General features: G+C 50.7%; 1 protein-coding gene across 2 annotated transcripts in view; it reads left to right on the top strand.

The window, feature by feature from the left end:
- The window catches only part of ITGA11 (integrin subunit alpha 11), a 127,099-nt gene that overhangs the window by 95,531 nt on the left and 10,186 nt on the right, over positions 1-21,382 (top strand). For both annotated transcript variants that reach the window (XM_082617733.1, XM_082617732.1), the window contains exons 13-22: positions 1,506-1,646; positions 1,875-2,078; positions 2,953-3,083; positions 7,438-7,604; positions 8,985-9,127; positions 10,573-10,683; positions 14,111-14,196; positions 15,781-15,988; positions 18,371-18,469; positions 20,035-20,111. In XM_082617733.1, coding sequence (XP_082473859.1) covers positions 1,506-1,646; positions 1,875-2,078; positions 2,953-3,083; positions 7,438-7,604; positions 8,985-9,127; positions 10,573-10,683; positions 14,111-14,196; positions 15,781-15,988; positions 18,371-18,469; positions 20,035-20,111 — 1,367 coding nt within the window. The remainder of the gene's footprint in view (positions 1-1,505; positions 1,647-1,874; positions 2,079-2,952; positions 3,084-7,437; positions 7,605-8,984; positions 9,128-10,572; positions 10,684-14,110; positions 14,197-15,780; positions 15,989-18,370; positions 18,470-20,034; positions 20,112-21,382) is intronic.

The following is a 21,382-nucleotide window of genomic DNA, read 5'->3' as shown; positions in this document are numbered from 1 at the left end:
ACTCTCTGAGCTTCAGTTCCTTCCCTGTAAAATAAGGATGATAATCTCTCGCAAGACAATGTGAGGCTCACACAAGCTCACCTGAGGCTGTAAAGCGTCTCACACAGGGCCTGTCCTTGGGAAGGGCTCCTCTTCTTTCCTGAGCGACCCCTTGCTCCTATAAACATTTACTGAGTACCTCCTGCGTGCCAGGCACAGCACCCACGCCTGGAGGGAACAGGACAGGCACAGCTTGCACTGGGGGCAGGAGCACGGGGCTGGGGGAGCATGGAGGAGGGACCATTGCAGGGAGTGGAGTAGGGAAGGGCAGGGGTGCTTCTAACAGGCAGTGACCTGAAGGACGATAGACATTACTGGGAGAGAGGGGAGGGGAGAGGGTACAGGTCAGAGAAAAGTGTGTTCAGGGGGAAGCTGGGAACCAAGCTGGAGCCGGGGGGCCTTTCAGAGAAGAGAAATCACTTGGTATGTCGGGAGGGGATGTGGGAGCCAGAGGGTAGGGGACAGAGGCTGGTCTAGGAAGGTCACACTGAAGAGTTTGGACATTTTCCCCCAAAGCAAGGAAACGGCATGGTCAGCTGCTGGAGGCCACTCTAGCTCCCCGCAGTGGTGGGCTGGAGGGGCCATCCTGGAGGGGGTGGGGCTTTGGAAGGTGCCTCACATGGGGGAGAAGCATCGGAGGAGGCGGGAAGTAGATGGATTCGGGACATGTTTGGCAAACACCAGGTGGACTTGCGGGGAGACTGCAGGTGGGAGAGGTGGAGGGTGGAGCCAGGGAGGACCCTTAGGTTTCTAACCGAGTGGTCAGATGGTGCCCTCACTGAAGGGGGGAACACGGCACCCATGGTGGGAGAGGAACACAGTAAGTGCTCAAATACTGAAAAGAAATCATAAGTCACCACCCAAGGTGCTAAGCCCAGAGTTATTTGGAATATAAAAAATTGAAAATGAGCTAAATGTCCAGCAACAGAGGATTGATTAAACACATTTGGTGCACGTGTAATTTGGAATATTATAGAATCACCAGTGATCATGTTGTTGGAAAAAAAAACACGTCGGAGAAAATACTCATGATCCATTGTTTTATTTTAAAAATCAGAATATATAAACTATACATCCCAGTCCGATCCCAGATTGTAAAAATAAAACCATACACATACACCCTAGAGAAAACAGTCCAGAGGAAAAATATACTGAAACATCCATGGTATAGTTGGTTGTTTGGACCGTGGGTGACTTTTATTTTCTTCTTCATATGTTGCTTTTTATTTTGCTCACTTTTTGCCATTATCATGTATCACTTGCAGAATAAATGGCGATCAATAAAATTAAATAATGGAAAGCTGAGTGGGGGCGGGATGGATAACAGAAGGAGAAAAGAGGGAGGGACGTTCTCATTTGTGCAGCAAAAATTCTGAATCAAAGGCTGTCCTCAGTTTCCATCCACTGGTGAGCAGAGGCTCTCAGTAGCCCAGCCCCACGCCCCTCTCCCCATCCCTGTGCCGCAGATAGGCTCTTACTACGGGAGTGAGATCACCTCAGTGGACGTCGATGGCGACGGTGTGACTGATGTCCTGCTGGTGGGCGCACCCATGTACTTCAGCGAGGGTGGAGAGCGGGGCAGGGTGTACATCTACAACCTGAGACAGGTACGGAGCGTGGAGGCTGGCCAGCTTTCCAGGGGCACCTGATCCCTGCCTCGATCAGGTGTCCACACCTGTGGAGCGGGGGAGGATGGGAACCTCTTCTGTCATTGGGCTTATATAGCAGGAGAGAAATGAGGAAACGCAGAGGGGATGCTGCAGGCCAGAGCGGGTCACGACCCAGAGAGCCCTTGCCCAGTCCCCCTGAGCCTTTTCCTGCCACTGGTTTCGCAGAACCGGTTTGTTTACAATGGAACACTGAAGGATTCCCACAGTTACCAGAATGCCCGATTCGGCTCCTCCATCGCCTCGGTTCAGGACCTCAATCAAGATTCCTACAACGACGTGGTGGTGGGAGCCCCTCTGGAGGACAACCACAGAGGAGTCATCTATATCTTCCACGGCTTCCAGGGCAGCATCCTAAAGACACCGAAGCAGGTAACGCCCCCCTCCCCGGTAGATGGATGGAGCTAGGACTTGGAGTCCTGGTAGCTCACGTCCTGTCCTCACACAGGGAGAGAGAACTTGCCTCAAATCGAAATTTTGAAATGGGTGCATTTGTCTTCAAGCCCTTCCCATCACCCCTTTGGATACCCTCTCCCTGCGTAACTTTATCTCCCCAGCAACAGCAACAAAATCCCAAGGACTCGAACCTCACTGGCCCTCATACGTATTCATGCAATTGACTACACGTGGAGAATGCCAGTTTGGGCTCCTCTTCTCTGGAAGTGCCTCAGGCTGGAAACAGTGCTCTTCCTAAAGTGACCGATCCCAAGTCCCCTCAGGTCATCACTTTTGCCTACCTATTTTATTAGTAAGATATACCACAGTTAGAGATAATGGTGGGTTACCTGCCAGGTAATGTGTATTTACACCCAGTGGGGAATTCTTTTTTTTTTTAATTGAAGTGTAGTTGATGTACAATATAAGTTACAACACAGTGGTTCACAATTTTTAAAGGTTATACCCCATGTATAGTTATTATAAAATATTGGCTACATTCCCTGTGTTGTACAATATATCCTCATAGCTTATTTATTGTATGCATAATAGTTTGTACCTCTTTATCCCCTACCCCTATCTTGCCCCTCCCCCTTCCCTCTTCAGTGGGGAACACTTTTATGACACACTATGTTAATCCAAAAGAATGACTTAACGGCAGGAATTTCAGGTGCCATAATGGACCAGGAGAGGAGGTAGCTTTGGGCAGGGGAAGCTTCCTGATGATTTCAAACAGGCTGTCTCCAGGGCTCCCAATTGTATCTACCCCTTAGGGTGCCCATGCCCAGCTCTTTTCTTCCACTCCCTGCAGAGAATCGCTGCCTCAGAGCTGGCTCCAGGCCTCCAGTATTTTGGCTGCAGCATCCATGGGCAATTGGACCTCGACGAGGATGGGCTTGTGGACCTGGCTGTGGGCGCCCTTGGCAACGCTGTGATTTTGTGGTTGGTTCCCCATTTTTCTTGACTCTTGGGCTCTCCTGAGGGTCATGATGGATACAGGGTTTAAAAGATATGCTTTAGGATCTTTGTCTCTTGTCTTTAATCACTGTGAGTCAAATTCACCCTGTACTTATCCCATTGTGACTACAAATTTCCTTTTTATGGACTCACTGTAAGTTATTTTGAAGTCCAAATCCCTCTTCTCAGTGGACTGCTAAGATTTTAGAGCAATTTAGTGGCAAAAAGCCCCTCTTAGGATTTTTCCTAAAAGTTCTGGCTACTTGGTCATTTCTTCCACTTAGCTTCTAAAGCTACTTTAAAGGACAGACTGAGGATATTCTCATCAGCTGGGAGAATCTCCCTTCTACCCCAGTGTGAGAGAGGATTTCTTTCCTCCAAACCCCATCTGACCCCTGGTTTCCTTTTTCAAGGTCTCATTTCCGTACCATTCCATCAGATATTTGTCATACATTTGCACTTAGGGTCTCTACTTAGCAATGGTCTACAGCTTTAAAAAAGCGGGGGCGGGGCGCTTTCTAAAAGTCCATCTAAATATTTTACCATATGACGTGTCAGATACTTTTAGAACCAAAAAAAATTTTAATTTGAGCTAGTTTTTTATATGTTGATACTTTTCATTATAAATACAATAACTTAAAGAAAATTTGTCAAATAAATCAGAGTTTCATCACCTTAACATTACCACTATTAACATTTTGGTATATTTCCCTACCAGCCTATTTCCACCTGCATATAATTTTATATAAATGCAATCACATTTTTCATACAACTTAAGAAAGACGTTAAATAGGTATCCTATGACTTCACAGGGAGAATCTTCATGTTCTTGTTCCTCAAGAATATTACGATCCAGTCGAGAAATGTCTTAGTCCAAGTTCCCAAGAAAACAGAGCTTGAGGTTAAAGCTTCTCCGCCTGCTCCCTGGAAGGGGCTTCAGCCCCAGGGACGGAAGTGAGGGTCAAGGGAAACTGAAGCAGGAAAGGAGGAGAGAGATACGACAGGTCGACAGGTCGTTAGTTACTGAACGAGCTGCAGCCTCACGCCTGGGGCAGTGCCCTGCTCCAGCATCTCCAGAGAGGAGGAAGGAATACAGCCTCTGCTTCCTGCAACAGTGCCTTAGGGGAGCAATGGGGAGCAGCGTATCTGCGGGCTCCTCATGTCCCCCTGTGCCATGGCCAAAGCATCAGCTGCCCCACGCCTCCAGGTGGTGTCCCCTGGCCCTCTAGGCAAGCAGGGTCTCTGCGGGTCCAGCACCGGCTCCACGGCCTCTCCTTGAAGGTCTGCTCTGCAGGTGGGGCTCTTAGGTCTTTGGTAGCAACAGCAGCTTGGGCTAAATGTATTCACTGCGTTGCAATTCAGGTGAACAAGACCCAGGGTAGGGGGTAGACATGGCCTCTGGGGTCTGTAGGGCAACACATAAACTAAGCCCTTTACAGGAAGCAAGGTGTATGCACACACACATCAAAAGAATCAGTCTCACAGAAAGGACTCCATCAAGCCCTAGCTTGTGAGGTCTAAACCTAAATGCTACCTGAGTAGTGCTGAAACTGTGGGCTGGAGCCCTCTGGGAAGACTTCATAGTCAAACTCCCTGGATCTCAAACATGACTACCCTTAGGATCACCTGGGAGCTTTTAAAACTCTCATTGCCCAGGTTTTACCCAGACCAATGAAAGCAGAATTTCTAGGGCAGGGGCCCAGGCAGCAGTAATTTTTAAAGACTCTCAGATGTTTGTTTCCAAACAGAAGGCGTTCTCACTTACCTGCTTTGGTTCTCACAATTCCCCATCAGAGAGATCGTGGGACCTGCCCAGTGCAGCCAAGACTCAAACCCGTCCTTCTCACTCCACAGCACAGAGGAGGCGCCATCCCTCTTCCACTAAGAAGAGCAGAGTATTAGCACAGATAATCACGCTAAAAATCTGAAGCATCTAAAACACACTACACTTATTTCTTTTTACATAAATGCATAGTTTGGAGAGGCAATATTTCCCTTCCCTAACTCTGATTGACTTAGACAATAGAAGTGTAAATTTGCATTTCCTTGGCTGCCTGTATGGGGCAGTGTTGGGATGGATGGCTGGGGGCAGGTCTCTAGAACAATGAGTTATTCTCTACTTTGGCTGCACATTGGAATCACCTGGGGTGCTTTAACACCCATGCTCTCCAAAGTGTGGTCCAGAGACCAACAGCACCAGCAGCACCTGAGAGCTTGCTAGAAATGTTGGATCTGCATTTTAACCAGAGCCCCAGGAAATGCGCAAATGCATTAAAATCTGAGAAGCACTGCTTTAAGACATGGCCATGCCTATTCTTGTTTGATCTGACCTGGAGAGCAACTTGGGCATCAGGATGTTTTTAATTTAATTTTTATTTTATATTGGAGTATAGTTGATTTACAATGTTGTACAGGTGTACAGCAAAGTGATTCCATTATATATATACATATATCTATTCTTTTTTCAGATTCTCTTCCCATATAGGTTATTACAGAATATTGAGTAGAGTTCCCTGTGCTACGCTGTAGGTCCTTGTTGATTATCTATTTTATATGTAGTAGTGTGTATATGTTAATCCCAAACCCCTCTAATTTATCCCTCCCCCACCTTTCCCCTTTGGTAACCATAAATTTGTTTACAATGTCTGTGAGTCTGTTTCTGTTTTGTAAATAAATTCCTTTGTATCACTTTTTAAGATTCCACATATAAGTGATATCATATGATATTTGTCTTTCTCTGACTGACTTCACTTAGTATGATCATCTCCAGGTCCATCCATGTTGCTGCAAATGGCATTATTTCATTCTTTTTTATGGATGAGTAATATTCCATTGTATATATGTACCACATCTTCTTTATCCATTCATCAGTCGATGGACATTTAGGTTGCTTCCATAGCTTGGCTATTGTAAATAGTGCTGCAGTGAATATTGGGGTGCATGTATCTTTTCAAATCATTGTTTTCTCTGGATATATGCCCAGGAATGGGATTGCTAGATCATATGATAGTTCTATTTTTAGTTTTTTAAGGAACCTTCATACTGTTCTCCATAGCGACTGTACCAATTTACATTCCCACCAGTAGTGTAGGAGGGTTCCCTTTTCTCCATTCCCTTTCCATCATTTATTGTTTGCAGACTTTTTGATCATGGCCATTCTGACTGTTGTGAGGTGATACCTCATTGTAGTTTTGATTTGCATTTCTCTGATAATTAGCAATGTTGAACATCTTTTTGGCCATCCATATGTCTTCTTTGGAGAAATATCTGTTTAGGTCTTCTGCCCATTTTTTGATTGGGTTGTTTGTTTTTTTGATATTGAGCTACATGAGCTGTTTGTATATTTTGGAGATTAATCCCTTGTCGGTTGCTTCTTTTGCAAATATTTTCTCCCATTCCGTGGGTTGTCTTTTTGTTTTGTTTATGGTTTCCTTTGCTGTGCAAAAGCTTTTAAGTTTCATTAGGTCCCATTTGTTTATTTTTGTTTTTATTTTCATTACTTTAGGAGGTGGATCCAGAAAGATATTGCTGCAATTTATGTCAAAGAGTGTTCTGTCTATGTTTTCCTCTAAGAGTTTTATAGTGTCTGGTCTTACATTTAGGTCTTTAATCCATTTTGAATTTATTTTTGTGTATGGTGTTAGAGAATGTTCTGGTTTCATTCTTTTGCATGTAGCTGTCCAGTTTTCCTAGCACCACTTATTGAAGAGACTGTCTTTTCTCCATTGTATATTCTTGCCTCCTTTGTCATAGATTAATTGACCATAGGTGTGTGAGTTTATTTCTGGGCTTTCTATCCTGTTCCACTGATCTATATTTCTGTTTTTGTGCCAGACCCATACTGTTTTGATTACTGTAGCTTTGTAGTATAATGTGACGTCAGGGAGCCTGATTCCTCCAGTTCTGTTTTTCTTTCTCAGGATTGCTTTGGCTTTTGGGGGTCTTTTGTTTTTCCATACGAATTTTAAAATGTTTTGTTCTAGTTCAGGCATCAGGATTTTTTAAAGCTCTCCAGATTACTCTGATGTACATGCAGGGTTGAAGTGATGAGAAGGCAAAAGGATGTCAGTATGGTCTGCAGCAAGCACAGCCCCTAGGAAAATGATGAAGGGCTGCCTCAAGGGGCTGTGAGGTTGCTTAGCCTGCCCTTCATCCACGTGTACACTTTTTTTGCCCAATCCTGTGGCACCTGGACCCCCTCCCTGCATGCCCCACCACTGCCTCACTCCCAGTGGGGGTTTTACAGATCCCGTTCCATCTGGCTCTCCACCTTTCCCTGGGTCCCAGCAGAGCAGCCTTGTACCCCGCCCAACCCCTGCTTCTCTCCCTCCTCCTGCAGGTCCCGCCCTGTGGTTCAGATCAATGCCAGCCTCCACTTTGAGCCGTCCAAGATCAACATCTTTCACAGGGATTGCAAACGCAGTGGCAGAGAGGCCACCTGCCTGGCGGCCTTCCTCTGCTTCACAGCCGTCTTCCTGGCACCTCATTACCAAACTTCAACAGTCGGTAAATCAAGCCCCTCCCCACTTCCCCAGCTCCATTCTCTCCCCCATGGACTTTGCATTCGCTCTGTTTCTAAACCTGGGCTTTTGTTGAAATGGGTTTTAAGTGCCAGGTCACACCTAGAGCCACATTTGATGACTTCTAGATGCCCATTCAATGCTCTGATTCCAGGGGGCAGAGAGGGGATCTCATGCCATGGTGAGGATGGCAGTGAGCAGTGGTGACCAACGTGGGAGTGGTTGGGGAAGAAGGAAATAGAGACAGTGTTTGGATCAGAACAGGGGACTGGAAGCAGTGGAACAGTCTGGGGTGTGGAAGCTGTGAAGTTAGATTCAGAGAAAGAGTCAGACGTGGGAGGGGGAGCTAGTAACCAGGGGGTCAGGCCGATGAAGACCCGAGTAGCAGTGGTCATTGCTCAGAGTAGGTGTGAGTCCACAGCAGGGCAGTTTCCTTCTGAGGGTCCATCACTCCCAGCCAAGGCTGGGATCAGACACCTGCTTATGACAGCCCTGGGCCCAGGCAGCCCCACCAAGTGGCAGCTACAGGTTCCAGCACCAGGTTAGACCTGTGCAGGAAATTGGGACCACAGAGAGCTTCTCAGCCAAGGAGCAGGACTGACCAGATGATTAAAAAACGAGTGTCCCAGAAGGAAGATGAGAACAAAGGCAGGCCTGGGTGGTTGTGTTCTTCTTTCAACTTCTTTCTGTGATAGGAGAATGATGCCAAGAACCTGGTGCACCCAGAGTGCTGCTGGGGTACTGGAGAAGGGGCTGAGCCTTTCCAGCATTTAGCAAAAGATCAGCCTAGTTGAAGGGGAGGAGGCTCCAGGCCTTAAACCCCAGAACAGCCTTAGGTTTGAGGAGCTGGTGGGCAGGACCTGGCCAGCCCTCCCTAGTGTGATGGGAACTGCCACCTGCAGAGGCTCGGACCCAGACCTGACGGGATCCTAGAGCCGAGGGCGAGGCCCGGGAAGGTGATGGGAGAGGTGGAGAGGTGTGTTGATGCCAGGAGTGGCTCAAATAGAAGCATCACCCTGACCCCTCGTCCTGTCTCCCCTCCTCTTCCACTGCATTCACTCTCCCCTCCATCTCTTCCTCTTTCTTTATCCCTTACTGTCAACTCCATCTTCTTTTCTCCTCCTTCTGCCTCCCTCTTCTCTTTAGTTCCTTCCTTTACCCTTTCTCACTGTATCGCTCGCTCTCTGTGTGGGAGTTTCCTGCCTACACTGAGCCTTGCGAGGGGAGAGAAGCAGCACTTCCCCTGGCCAGCCTGGAGGGCTTCCTGGAGGAGGATGACTTTCCAAAGGCTATTTTTAAAGAAAGGCAAACAGTCTTCGATGGAAATGTGGCTCCACCTCCATGGCTTGCCCTCTCCTTCCTCTAGGCATCAGGTATAACGCCACCATGGATGAGAGGCGGTACACGCCGCGGGCCCACCTGGATGAGGGCGGGGACCGGTACACCAACAGAGCTGCCCTGCTCTCCTCCAGCCAGGAACACTGTGAGCGGATCAATTTCCATGTCCTGGTGAGCCAGATGCCCAGCAGCCCCACCCACAGAGCCCAAGCTTCTCCAGGAAGGGGACGGAGCTGGAGGAGGTGCTGCCGTGGGAGAGGCAGAGAGCTCAGCTGGTGCCAGGCTGGTTCTGAGCCCCCAGCAGACCTCAGGAGGCCAGGAAGGGGGCAGTGTCCTGGACCTTGGCCATCCCATACTCATGCCCCAGAGCAAAGGCCACTGGGACACACTACTTCCCACCTCACTTTACCCTCCTCTGAAATCTCTTCTTTGCCAGCTCTCAGATGCCCACCATTTCTTAAGCAGGGGGTGAAATTCAAGGAGGGAGGTGGGCTCAATGATGTCTAGCAGAGAGGACGGTGGTCAGCCAGCCAGGGCCATGGCTCAGAAGGAAGGGATAAGCAGGCATCAGCTAATAATGAAGACCAAGTAAGGGGGACCAGTGGCATGGACAGGCTTGGGGGGAGGAAGAGAGAGATGCCAGACTGGCAGAGGGGGAGAATCAGTGGGGACCTGGTGCATCCACCCAGAAACTCCAGACACCCAGCCACAGCTCCAGCCTCGGAGACACAGGCAGGGGACACTCAGAGCCCGCCTGACCCCAATAGTCACTGGGCAAAGGTCAGAAAAACAAGAAGTCCTGGTGTCTGTTAATAGTGTTGCCCCTCTGATGTGTTTATGGGCTGGTTCTCAAAGTGTGGTCCCCAGACCAGCAGCATCTTCATTACCCAGGAACTTTTTAGAATTGCACATTCTCAAGCTCCATTCCAGACCTAGTGAATCAGAAACTCTCGGGATGGGACTCAGTGTTTTAACCCCCGCCCCCTCCCAGGGTGGGATTCTGATGCAAGCTTAAGTTTGAAAGTCATTGCCTTAACACAAGGAAGCCACTGGTGTCAAGATTTGCGTTCCATGGTGGGGGCGGGGAGGATTGGGAGATTTTTTAGGCAGCTCTAAGCACCCCCTGAATTGCCCCTATTTTGTTCAACTTTGTTCATTCATTGATTTATTGAGCCTTGTCACAGTGCTAGGACTGTGCTAAGAGGCTTTGGAGAGAGGAGGATTGACATACAATCAGATAGTTTGGATGCCATGTAAGTGTGTCAGTAACAGGTCTGAACAGAGTGTGGGGATGAGGTGCTGCCTGGCTTCCTAGAGGCCAGGGTGTTGGGGACACAGGTTCCCAGCCTTGAAGGACAAGCAGGAGGTGGTGAAACATGCAGGCAGAGGGGTTGGCATATGCTGAGCCAAGGGCCCTTTCCAGGAGCAACACTCGCCTGCTACGGACCCATCTGGGAACCTCCGTGCACTCACGGATGCTAAAGCTCCATGGACTCATGCTCAGGGCTGATGAGGCAGCTACCCTCCCAGCTTCGGGAGGTGGAAGTTCTCTCAGTGGTCCTGGCTGTGACACGGATGTTCCCTCTGCCCTCACCCCGTTCTCATCTCCCACACAGGACACCGCTGACTACGTGAAGCCAGTGACCTTCTCGGTCGAGTACTCCCTGGAGGACCCCGACTATGGCCCCATGCTGGATGACGGCTGGCCCACGACCCTCAGAGTCTCGGTACGTCCTGGCGTCCAGGGCAGCAGCTTTGGCACACACCCCACCCCCACCCCTCGCCTTCTCCCAGAAGCCCAGGCTTTGTGACAGGCGCAAAGGAGTTCTTCCCCTGCCTCGCCTTCCCACCTCCGGCCCTGCAAATTCCCAACAGGCTCCTCCCCTCCTTCCTCATGACTCGTGCTGAGCAATTTCTTGAAGGTAAGGACCCGGCCTTCTCCTGTGCAAGGCTCCCGTATCCCCAGCAGAGAGTGAGCCCGGAGTGGGTCCTGAGATTCACAGGACCCAAAGGGACCTTAGTTCTCAATCGCCCACTTCCCTCATTGACAGACGAGGACACTGGAGGCCAGAGAGAATGATTCAACCACTAGAGCCTAGTCTGCGCTGGTTGAATGATCGACTAGTTAACAAACAGTCCTCCTAGCCCGCTCCAAGTCTTCCAAAAATAAGTACTTCTAGCCTCATCATTGGCTTTGCACCCCCCAAACCCACCTTTTCTAATCCCTGGCTCCAAGGGCATCAGAATTTTCTGGTATCTAATATTCAGATGCTCCCTGTATCTGCAACTCCATATAAATCCCACACAAAGAAAACGTCAGACAGTTATCCATTCTGCCTGAGCTGTGCTAGGAGAGCAGGCAAAATAAACCCCAGGGATTTAGGAACAACTTTCAAATATACCACAATGCTCTTAAGACCGTGACCTACGAGGTCCAGCCTCTGAGCAAGTGTCTCTTGAGAATTATTGGGTTGGCCAAAAAGTTCATTCGGTTAATGAATACATTGTTCAGTGAAGCTCTTCATGAAAGTGAAAAATGCGTCTTTTATTTTTACTTAAAACCAAACAAACTGTTTGGCCAACCCAATATATAGAATCCAGCCAGCAAACAACAATTTCAGAATTACTCACATGCTTGCCTGTATTTCTCCTACACAGAAGAACTGTGTAGTCAACAGCAAGGCTTCTGAAAATCCCCTCTCTGCTCTCATTCTCCCCCATCAGCCCCCTCAGCTCCTCCCTCTTCCCAGAGCTCCCACATCCTACCACCCACCCCTCAACCTTCACACCTTCCCTCTTCTCCTGATTCTGCATCACAGATGTGTAAGAGAGGCTGTCTGAAAATGCAGTTCAGGAGAGGGGGAGATACTGACCTGGCAAAGCTGGAATCCTCGTTAGTGAGCCAGGAGAGGGGGAAAGCTGGGTACCCTGAATCTTAATATTTTTCCCATCACAGTCATCACAAGGCCACTACAGCAAATGAATGAGTACATGTCACTCATTCTGTAAGCATGTTGAAGCCCATGATGCAGATGAATGTGCAGGGCACTCTCTGCTCTGATGCTGATAATACGGATGCAAGGTGGTGATAAGAGTCATAGGTCAAGTCACAGATGGGAGTAAGCTCAGAGGAAGTGTCATCAAGCAGTCAGATGATAGGTCAGGGAGGACTTTCTGGAGGAGGTAGCTTTCCCCTGGACCTTTAGAATAGACGTGAGATGGGGACGATGGGCTTATTCCAGGAAAGCTGACAGCATAGCCAAGGTGTGGATGTGGGAACAAGCAGGGTAAAGGGAAGTGTAAAGCAAAGATGAGAAATAGAGCTGAAAAAGTCAGTCTGGGCATATTACCAAGGGCTTTGGATAACAGCTAAATGTCTAAAAATCTTGTTAAAATGGATTTCTAGCCCCCAGCAAATTAGAAACATTCTTCCCATCTCTCTGCTACAAATTCTTATTTAGCTTCTCCTCAATGCCCAGCACTGTTCTGGTACCATAAAATCTTGCCTCTTGGGGGAATGAGCCATTCCATACAGTTGAGTGTAACAGTTGCTTATCATGTTAAATTATCCCTTTTAATCAAGTGGATAGAAATTTTTCTGAAGGTTATTATATAGTTTTCACACTTGAACAGTATGCTGGGCGGGCTGGGGCGTATTTCATTGGAGACTTGAAATCACCAAGATGAACACGGGTGCTAGAATACAGTGAAGCCCCCAAGGGCTTCCAAAGTGTCTAGAGCTATGTCCTGGCATTGAATGCCTCGCTTTGCCCTCCTTTATATGGCTCTGCTGTCTTCCTTGCTGGCTGCTTCGAGCTGCAAATCCACCACGTGATGGGGAAGCCAAGGGGCAGGCTTGATAGAAACGTGTCTGAAATAAGAGCACGTGGATCTGAGTGAGGGCCAGGGATCTCCCCTCTGAGAAGTTAGTGAATATAAGGTACGCCTGGCCTCTCCTGTTTCCCCTCCCCTGGTTCATGCTGTGCTCCTGGTGGGGACAGTTTCACTCCTCAGCTCCAGACTTGAACACCCACCTACCTGCTGAGCCCTTCTCCCTGGATGGGCCACAGGCACTTCAAACTCAGTGTGCCCCAAACAGATCCCCTCCACTTAACCCCTCCATTTATAAGTGAATGGTGCAGCCACCCTTCCAGATACTCAAAAGGAAACTTGGCCAACATCCAGGACCCTTTTCTCCCTTTTAGTCCTGATGAACTCCAGGTCCTGCTGCTCTCACCTCTGGGGTTCCTACTCTGTTTCCCCACACACACACACACACACCCACTACCACACCGACACCATCGTCATCTCTTGCATGAACATTGCAGCAGCCTCCTTAGCAGTCTCTCTGCCTCTACTCTTGACCCTTCCAGTCCATCCACCCACAGCAGCCAGAGGAAGCCTTTGATATGTGGGTCTGGGAGGACACGACCTCAAGGCCCTGTTAAGACATGACCCCCCCATCTCTGCATCTCCTGTACCCCTTACTACAGCAACACTAAATAGCCGTCATTCCCCAAGCTTACCATGCTGCTTCATGCCTCAGGCCCTTTGCACAGACTCGTCCTTCCTCCCAGACTTCCCTCTCCCTCTGGTCCATCCAGCTAACTCAGTCATCCTTTGGAACTCTGACCTACTGTCGTTTCTCTGAAGCCACCTCATCTATGGGCCAAAGTAACTGTTTCCTCCCCCCGCCTCTTCTATTCCTCATACAGATTTTTTTTTTTGCACATTTCACACTATAATTATTTGTTCACACACTCATCTTGCCCATGAGCTGAGAGCAGAAGCTGTGTCTTCCTCATCCTATATACCCAGTACCAGAGAGCTTGGTCCCCGCAGTAAATGATCAATCAGTGTTGACTGACACTGGGTAAGTGGGTGTTCTGTTCTAGCAGCTCAGCTAGGAACTGAAAGGGACCTGGGAGGAGTTGAGTTTTGAGCCATGTTCTAAAGAAGGGACTGTCTATGCCAAAGCATGAGAAAAAGCAGCATGGTGCTGTGAAAAAGGCAGAAAAAACAAAGCCTGGGTCTATTGCCGCGGAAAGAGGAGCTGGTGTGCTGTGGAGATAAGGGATGGCCCACAGCAAAGATGGGGGCTGGAAGCTCTGGGTGCCCTATCCAGCCACCTATACCTGCCTCTCCCTGGCCCAGGTACCCTTCTGGAATGGCTGCAATGAGGATGAGCACTGTGTCCCTGACCTCCTGCTGGATGCCCGCAGTGACCTGCCCACAGCCATGTGAGTAGGCTCCTCCCCACCCCCACACTGACTCCTTTCCCTTCCCTGCTGCTGGATCTAGGCTCCCAGGGCCCTGGATGACAATCCTGCACATGCTTCTCCTAGGCAGCAAGGACCAAACACTGAACTTGGAGCATGGTTCTAGCTCAGGCTCTGCCTCTAACTCCTGTGTGACCTCAGGCAAATACCTTGCCCTCTCTGGGCCTCCATGACCTCCTCTGTGAAATGAATACTGTTAGTCTAATCCCACCTCCTCAAACTTTGTTTAGAAAAGGAATCCTTTCTTTGGAGCCTGCACTATAAAACAGATAAAAGGTGGAGACTAAGGACCTAGAGTTCTTGGTGTTCATTGTCTAACCCCCAGACTAGATGACTTCTAAGGTCCATGGACTGACCACTTGGGCTCAGTACTAAGGAGATTAGCAGAGGATGAGCAGGGTGCTCACAGTCCCCTGGAGGAAATAAACTGGCAGGGCTTCCCTGGTAGCTCAGTGGTTAAGAATCCGCCTGCCAATGCAGGGGACACGGGTCCGAGCCCTGGTCCAGGGAGGTCCCACATGCCACGAAGCAACTAAGCCCGTGCGCCACAACTACTGAGCCTGCGCTCTAGAGCCCACGTGCCACAACTACTGAAGCCCACGTGCCTAGGGCCCATGCTCCGCAACAAGAGAAGCCACCGCAATGAGAAGCCCGCGCACTGCAACTAGAGAAAGCCCACGTGAAGCAACAAAGACCCAATGCGGCCAAAAAAAATTAAAATAAAATAAATTTTTTTTTAAAAAAAACTGGCAGACAAGGAAAAATACTGATCCTATTTCAAATTTATGTAATATGTTTTAAAATAATTTATGCTCAGCTTTTATTCAACTATGAAATGATTAGATAGAAGATACATATACAATAAATGGAAATAATACAACACTACTATATATAAAAATAGATAAAAAAACAAGGATCTACTGTACAGCACAGGGAACTATATTCAATATACTAACCTATAAGGGAAAAGAATCTGAGAGAATATGTGTGTGTGTGTGTGTGTATACATATATATATATATATATATCTGAATCACTGCTGTACACCTGAAACTAACACAACATTGTAAATCAACTATACTTCAATAAAAATATAAATAAATAAAAAATAGGGGCTTCCGTGGTGGCGCAGTGGTTGAGAGTCTGCCTGCCGATGCAGGGGACACAGGTTCGTGCCCCAGTCCGGGAGGATCCCACATGCCACGGAGCGGCTGGGCCCGTGAGCCATGGCCGCTCAGCCTGCGTGTCCGGAGCCTGTGCTCTGCAATGGGAGAGGCCACAGCAGTGAGAGGCCTGCGTACATACATACATACATACATACATAAAATATAAATAGTACATCCAAACCTTGTAGAAGGATGAAGAAGCAAAGATTCTAACCATCTAGGCTAATAATCAGGCTTGTCTCCATATTGAGCTCTGAGCTTCCTGGCAGCCAAAGCCAAAAGGAGAACATGCTGATCGGAGAGGTGATACATGCACAGTGAGGTCTCCCCCTGCATTCCCCATTCCATGTTCCTGATTCCTGCTGGTCTCTTTCCCACAGGGAGTACTGCCAGAGGGTGCTGAGGAAGTCTGCCCAGGACTGCTCTGCATACACGCTGTCCTTTGACACCACGGTTTTCATCGTAGAGAGCACACGGCGGCGGGTGGCGGTGGAGGCCCTGCTGGAGAACAAGGGCGAGAACGCCTACAGCACAGTCCTAAATATTTCACAGTCAGCAAACCTGCAGTTTGCCAGCTTGATCCAGAAGGTAAGACCTTGGCAGCCTGCCTGGCCTGCCTGAGGGGAAGGGCTGAGGCAGGAAAGGAGGGGTCCAGGTAGGGGGCCCGGCTGCACGTTAGAATCACCTGGGAGCTTAAAGATACCTGTGTTCAGACTTCTCCAGGACTTTCTAATTGATGTGGTCTGGGTGGGGCCTGGGTCAGTCTGCTTCTAAAGCTGCCCAGGTGATGTCAGTGTGCAGCCTGGGCTGAGAAACATGGGGAGAGGGTGGTCTGACCCTTTCAGACCATGGAGAGGAATATCCTTCAGTCTGCGCCCTTGGCCCTTGTTAGGGGCGCACACACACATACACATGCCTGCATGTGTGCACACTAGTGCGTACACACCCTCTGCCTACAGTTCATCCTCCAGGCTTTTCCACAACAGTCCTTCTAATAAGAATCAGAACCGATTTCTCCCCACTTTAAAACCTCCCATCATTCCCAGTTGCTTTCACAACAGATCCCGAACTCCCTGTGGTTTCACTCAAGGCCCTTCCTGCCTCCCCAGCCACACCTGCCACTTCTGCCCTCACCCCAACACTGGTAGTCCCACTGGCCCCCGCTGTTTCCCAGTGCACCTGCCCTTTCCGACCACAGACCTCTGCCTGAGACCCCCTCCCTCATTTCCTGAGAAGCTCCTGCTTCCTCGTGGTAACCCCTTACAACGCCTGCTTACATTTCACCCTCACAACAACGCCAGGAGGTGGTGGCAGTCATCGTATCCCCCTTTACAGAGGAGGAAACTGAGGCACAGAGAGGGGTTAAGTGGCCTGAACAGGACCACACAGCCAGCAAGCGGCAGAGCGGGATTCCCACCCAGCAGCTGGCTCCTGAGCCCACGTTTCACGAGAAAGCATGGTCCCCACGCCACGCTCTCTGGGGTGGCTTCCTGAAGCCCCAAAAGGCCACACAGGGCCCCCCCGGCCCTCACAGCTCCCTGGCGCAGCCCTATGCGTGCTCTGTGGAAATCATCAGTGTCCGAGCGCTGCCCGTTATAACCCTGAACTCCCAGAGGGCGAGTGCCCTGTCTCAGCCACATCTGTCCCCAGGGCTGGGCCAGGGCTGGGCACAGAGAAGTCCCTCAAGACATGTCTGTTGAATAAACCTAGGACATCGTTGTCCTGTGTGTGTACTGGGGGGTCCCAGGTCCCCTCAAACACAGTCTCTGTCCTCATAGATCTCTGTGTCCACCTGGAGCCTGGGGTGTAGCACAGGAGAGCCAGCAGGGCCGTTCTGTCCTCACCTCCACCACCCCTTCCTCACTGGACTTGGGAGAGGCAGGACGGGCCCCTCCTCAGCCAGCGACACACACACGCACACGCACACGCACACACACACACACACAGTGTTCCTATAGCCAGAAGGGGAAGCTGAGTGGAGTGAGGCCCCCGAGAAAAGAGGGCGTCTGCCTGCCGTGTCCTCCCTTTCCCCTCGGTGGGCCCCCAGTGTCCTCAGACAGACTTCAAGTTCAGTGCAAAGGACCTGAAGGAGGGGCTGTCAGTGCAAAGTCAGCCCCTCTGTCAGGCCCAGGTCCTGTTCCACGGCCCAGAGTGAAGATGACCAGCCCACCTGATGGTCTTTCAAAGGCCTCTCCTCCCAGAGGTTTTGTGTCTGTTTGGCTTTAGGGTATTTAGGGGAAACTGAGCCCCAAACCTGCATCCATCTCTTCCTGCTTCCCTGGCCCTGACTTTCCAAGACCAATCTCGTGGCTATTCATAACCCTAGGGGGAAGGAATCATGGAATTTTGTTTCTGTGACGCAGAAGGGCTTTAGAAACGTGTTCTGTGAAAGGCCGTGTCCGTACACACACAGGCGCGTGAGCACACACACGTGGCAGGTGGTGTGTGTAGGGCTAGCCTGCAGCCTGGCTCCTTCACCTCCCCGCTATCCATCCCCAGCCTGGGAGATGCTCACAGCTGGAGCTCAGCACACCCTCCTTCCTCTCCCCGACCCCTACCGTCCAACAAAGGGACCTCGAGCGGAGGAAGCCACTTGCTGGTGGTCTGCGCTAGTTACCTCACGTCTCTGGGGCTCAGTGACCCCACTTGTAAGCTGGATGATAAGTCCCGCCTCTGGGCTTGATTCAGAGAGAATGACAAATCATATACGTGAGCGCCCGCCCACTCTCTCCACGACCCTGCACAGCTGAGCCTGTCCTCCGCCCCCGCACCGGGCTACCACCATGCTTTGCGCTTTCCGCACCCAGAGCCAAGCCGCACCCGAGCCTCCAGGGCCCCTGTGGTCCCAGGATCTGCGGCCTATGCTGCAGCTTCAGCCTGGGCAGTTGGGGGGCTGGGGGCAAGGGTGGCCCCCCTACCCGGGTCTCGGGCCCCACCTAACTGGTGCCCGTGATGCCCCCATCGCCCCAGGACGACTCGGACGGCAGCATCGAGTGTGTGAACGAGGAGAAGAGGCTCCACAAGAAAGTCTGCAACGTCAGCTATCCCTTCTTCCGGGCCAAGGCCAAGGTTGGGGCTGGGGTGGTGTGGGGAGGGAACGGGGCGGGGCGGGAAGGCACGGGGAGGCAAGAGAAGTGGAAGGGAACAGAGCGGAGGACTGGGGAGGGATGGAGAGGCCTGAGGGCGCCTTTTAAGTAGGTTGGTTTTTTCTCCCATGAAATGACCTTCAAGTGACCTAACTAGCCAGCCATCCCCAGGTCTGACAGCGCACCCCAGGAGAGCACCAGGACCCTCACCTCAGGGGGAATCTACCACTTCCACCCACCGCTCTCCTACCTCCTCTTGGCCATTTACCCCACTGTCCTGTATCCTAACCCGTTTTTTAAATGTCCAGCCTCTGTCATGGTGCTGTGCCTGGGGAGAGATGGGAAGAAAAATGAACGTTTCTTGAGCACCTACCATGTGCTTAAAAGTACATGTGAAAAGAGTGTAGGGATGGGAGAGGTAGACTCCAGACTGTGGGGACGTTTGCCCATCACCCCCGGGCAGTAGGCAGCCCCTGAAGGTTCTAGAGCAAGGGGAGACCTGACTGAGGCCGAGCTGCTTGTAGAGTGGGAACCAGACAGAGGGGAGCTTGAGGTAGGGGCCACCTAGAGAGCAGCAGTGTGTTCCCAGGAGCAAGGTCTGCAAGGCTGGGGGAAGGGGAGGAGAAGGGGGAGGGGGATTAGGGCTCCTGACAAAAGAACCTCCCCAGTGCGACAAAAGTCAAGATTGTGGTTTTTGAGGTGAGGCGCTGACGCACCCAGGAGCTCTTGGGTGAAGACCCAGGGGGAGCAGCGCACAGCCCAAGCTTCCCCACCCGATCCTGCAGCCGCTCAGGGAGTAACCATCCCCCACCCCGCACCCCACCCCTGCCACCAGGTCTCCTTGGGAAACCCTGTGAGGGTCAGACCTGGGAAGAGCACGAGAGGTCTGTGCAAAGCCCCAGTAGCACCACCAGGTGGGGCAGAAAGTAGCAAAGAGGGTCAGATGTCAAAGGGCACAGTCAGGGGACCCAGGCCCTACTCCTGGGTGAAAACCAAGGGAAGCACCAGGACCTGGGCCGTCAGAGTGGTGGGAGGGCCGCTGGACAAGGAGACAGGTGTGTGACTAGCCTCTGGGTAGCCCGGGACAGCCTTCACCCTTCTCCAGGCCTCACACCTGTTCACACGCAAGAACAGGGGGTGCATGAGGGGGTCTTATCACTAGATTCTGGCCCCCACTTCCTGCGATGCATGTTGATGGCCATCTCCCCTTCAAGTGCCCCCCAGAAATTCCTGCAGAAAGAGTCTGAAGTTGGATTTGCTGCCTTCTGATTGCCTGTACTTAAAAACAAAAAGGGAGGGGGTGGAGGTCTGGCCTCACAGCCAAGAAGCCCCAGCAGCGGAGCTGTTGACCTCGGCTGCTTCCCGGCCACGGCCCCTGAGCTCAGCTCACATTACTCCAGCACCTGGTTCTCCCTCCCCCAGCCCATTCCCTGCCAGCAGGGCCCACCAAAAGGTCAGGGGTTGGGAGGGGCGGGCCAGGGCTGGTGTGGGCGGTGCTCAGACAGGCAGTTCCCAGCCAGCCCGGCTCCAGCGACTTATTCCTTGTAGGTGGCTTTCCGTCTCGATTTCGAGTTCAGCAAATCCGTCTTCCTGCACCACATGGAGATCCAGCTCACAGCGGGCAGGTCAGGGCTTGCCCGCTCCTTCTCCCTCCCTGCTCGCTACTCCTGGGCCCTGTTCTGCTGCTGGGAACTGCCCCTCCCCACACCAAATCCCCCTCCAAGCCTTGTCCATCGCTGCCCTGCCTGGGAGGGGACTGACCCAGGGCCAACCTGCTGCCCACTGTGCTGCTGCCAGTCTTCGTTCTTGGGCAGCTTGGATATAAATAATAATACCCTCAGCTTTCTACAGCATTTTATATAGCAATTATTTAAAAGCCCTACAGTTATAAAGTACTATGCACGTAATATCTCAGTCAGTCCTCACAGCAGCGCCTTAAGACAGGCAAAGCAGGGCTTATTCCCCACCCCACCCCACCCCACCAAGTTGCAGGTAAGAAAAGGAAAGCTCAGAGAGGTTGAGTGAATTTCCCAACAACACACAGCATGTAAATAGTACAGCTGGGAGCTAACTAGTTTTCCTACTCCTTATCCAGTGCTCTTTATGTCCTGGTCACTTCTCTCCCCTTGGAAACTTCCAATTTTAAAAGACCTTTCCTTTGTGGGTCTGTCTGTCTCCCAGGCCTCCCAGAGGCAGCTTGCTGTAGGTTGACACCGTGAATCGCCCATGTCAGTAATAAACACATGGAGGTGAGGAGGAATTCTGGCTGCTCTGGAGCCTTATAAACCCTCCTGAGAACTTCTCCACACTGAGAAATAAACACTGCAGGCAAACCGAGCACCAACATTCCGACACACACACACATGCGCAAACCAGTCAGCAGTCACGGGAGTGCTGGGGATCAACACAGCGGCATGTGCCTGTATCCAGGTATAGTTAGCCAAACTGTGCACTCTGGTGGAATTCTCACTTGACATGAGGCGAAGTTTGTAAGATGTGTTGATATCTTAAGGCCTCCCTCTTAGAAAGCAGTCTGTTCTCACAGGGCAATGCACGCCCTTGCCTGCAGTGTCCTTAGCAGTGTGGGTGTTGGCGGGTGTTTGTGAGTTAGGCATATATAGGCAGGGGACACTGGGCATCTGGGTGTGTCAGGTCTCCCTTTTCTAACTAAGCACCTATCTGGGGTAAGTTTCCGAAGGAAATCAAACAGTGTATGTAATGAGCAGAAATCATACCTTTTTTATGTCTAAATGATCTGCTCCGGTAGTTCATGGTGCTCAGAAGTGAAGGGAAGCATATTCAACAAAACTTCCTCTAATGCCTCTGAATTTCACTCTCTGGCCCTTTCAAGGCAGCATAGCCCCCATGGGAGCTGGCGCACCCCTAGTCAGCTCAG

Source organism: Mesoplodon mirus, assembly GCF_964341445.2.
Source record: "Mesoplodon mirus genome assembly, chromosome: 4".
NCBI classification, from domain to species: Eukaryota; Metazoa; Chordata; class Mammalia; order Artiodactyla; family Ziphiidae; genus Mesoplodon; species Mesoplodon mirus.
Note: the sequence above shows the minus strand (reverse complement) of the source record. Positions and strands in the feature narration are given on the sequence as shown.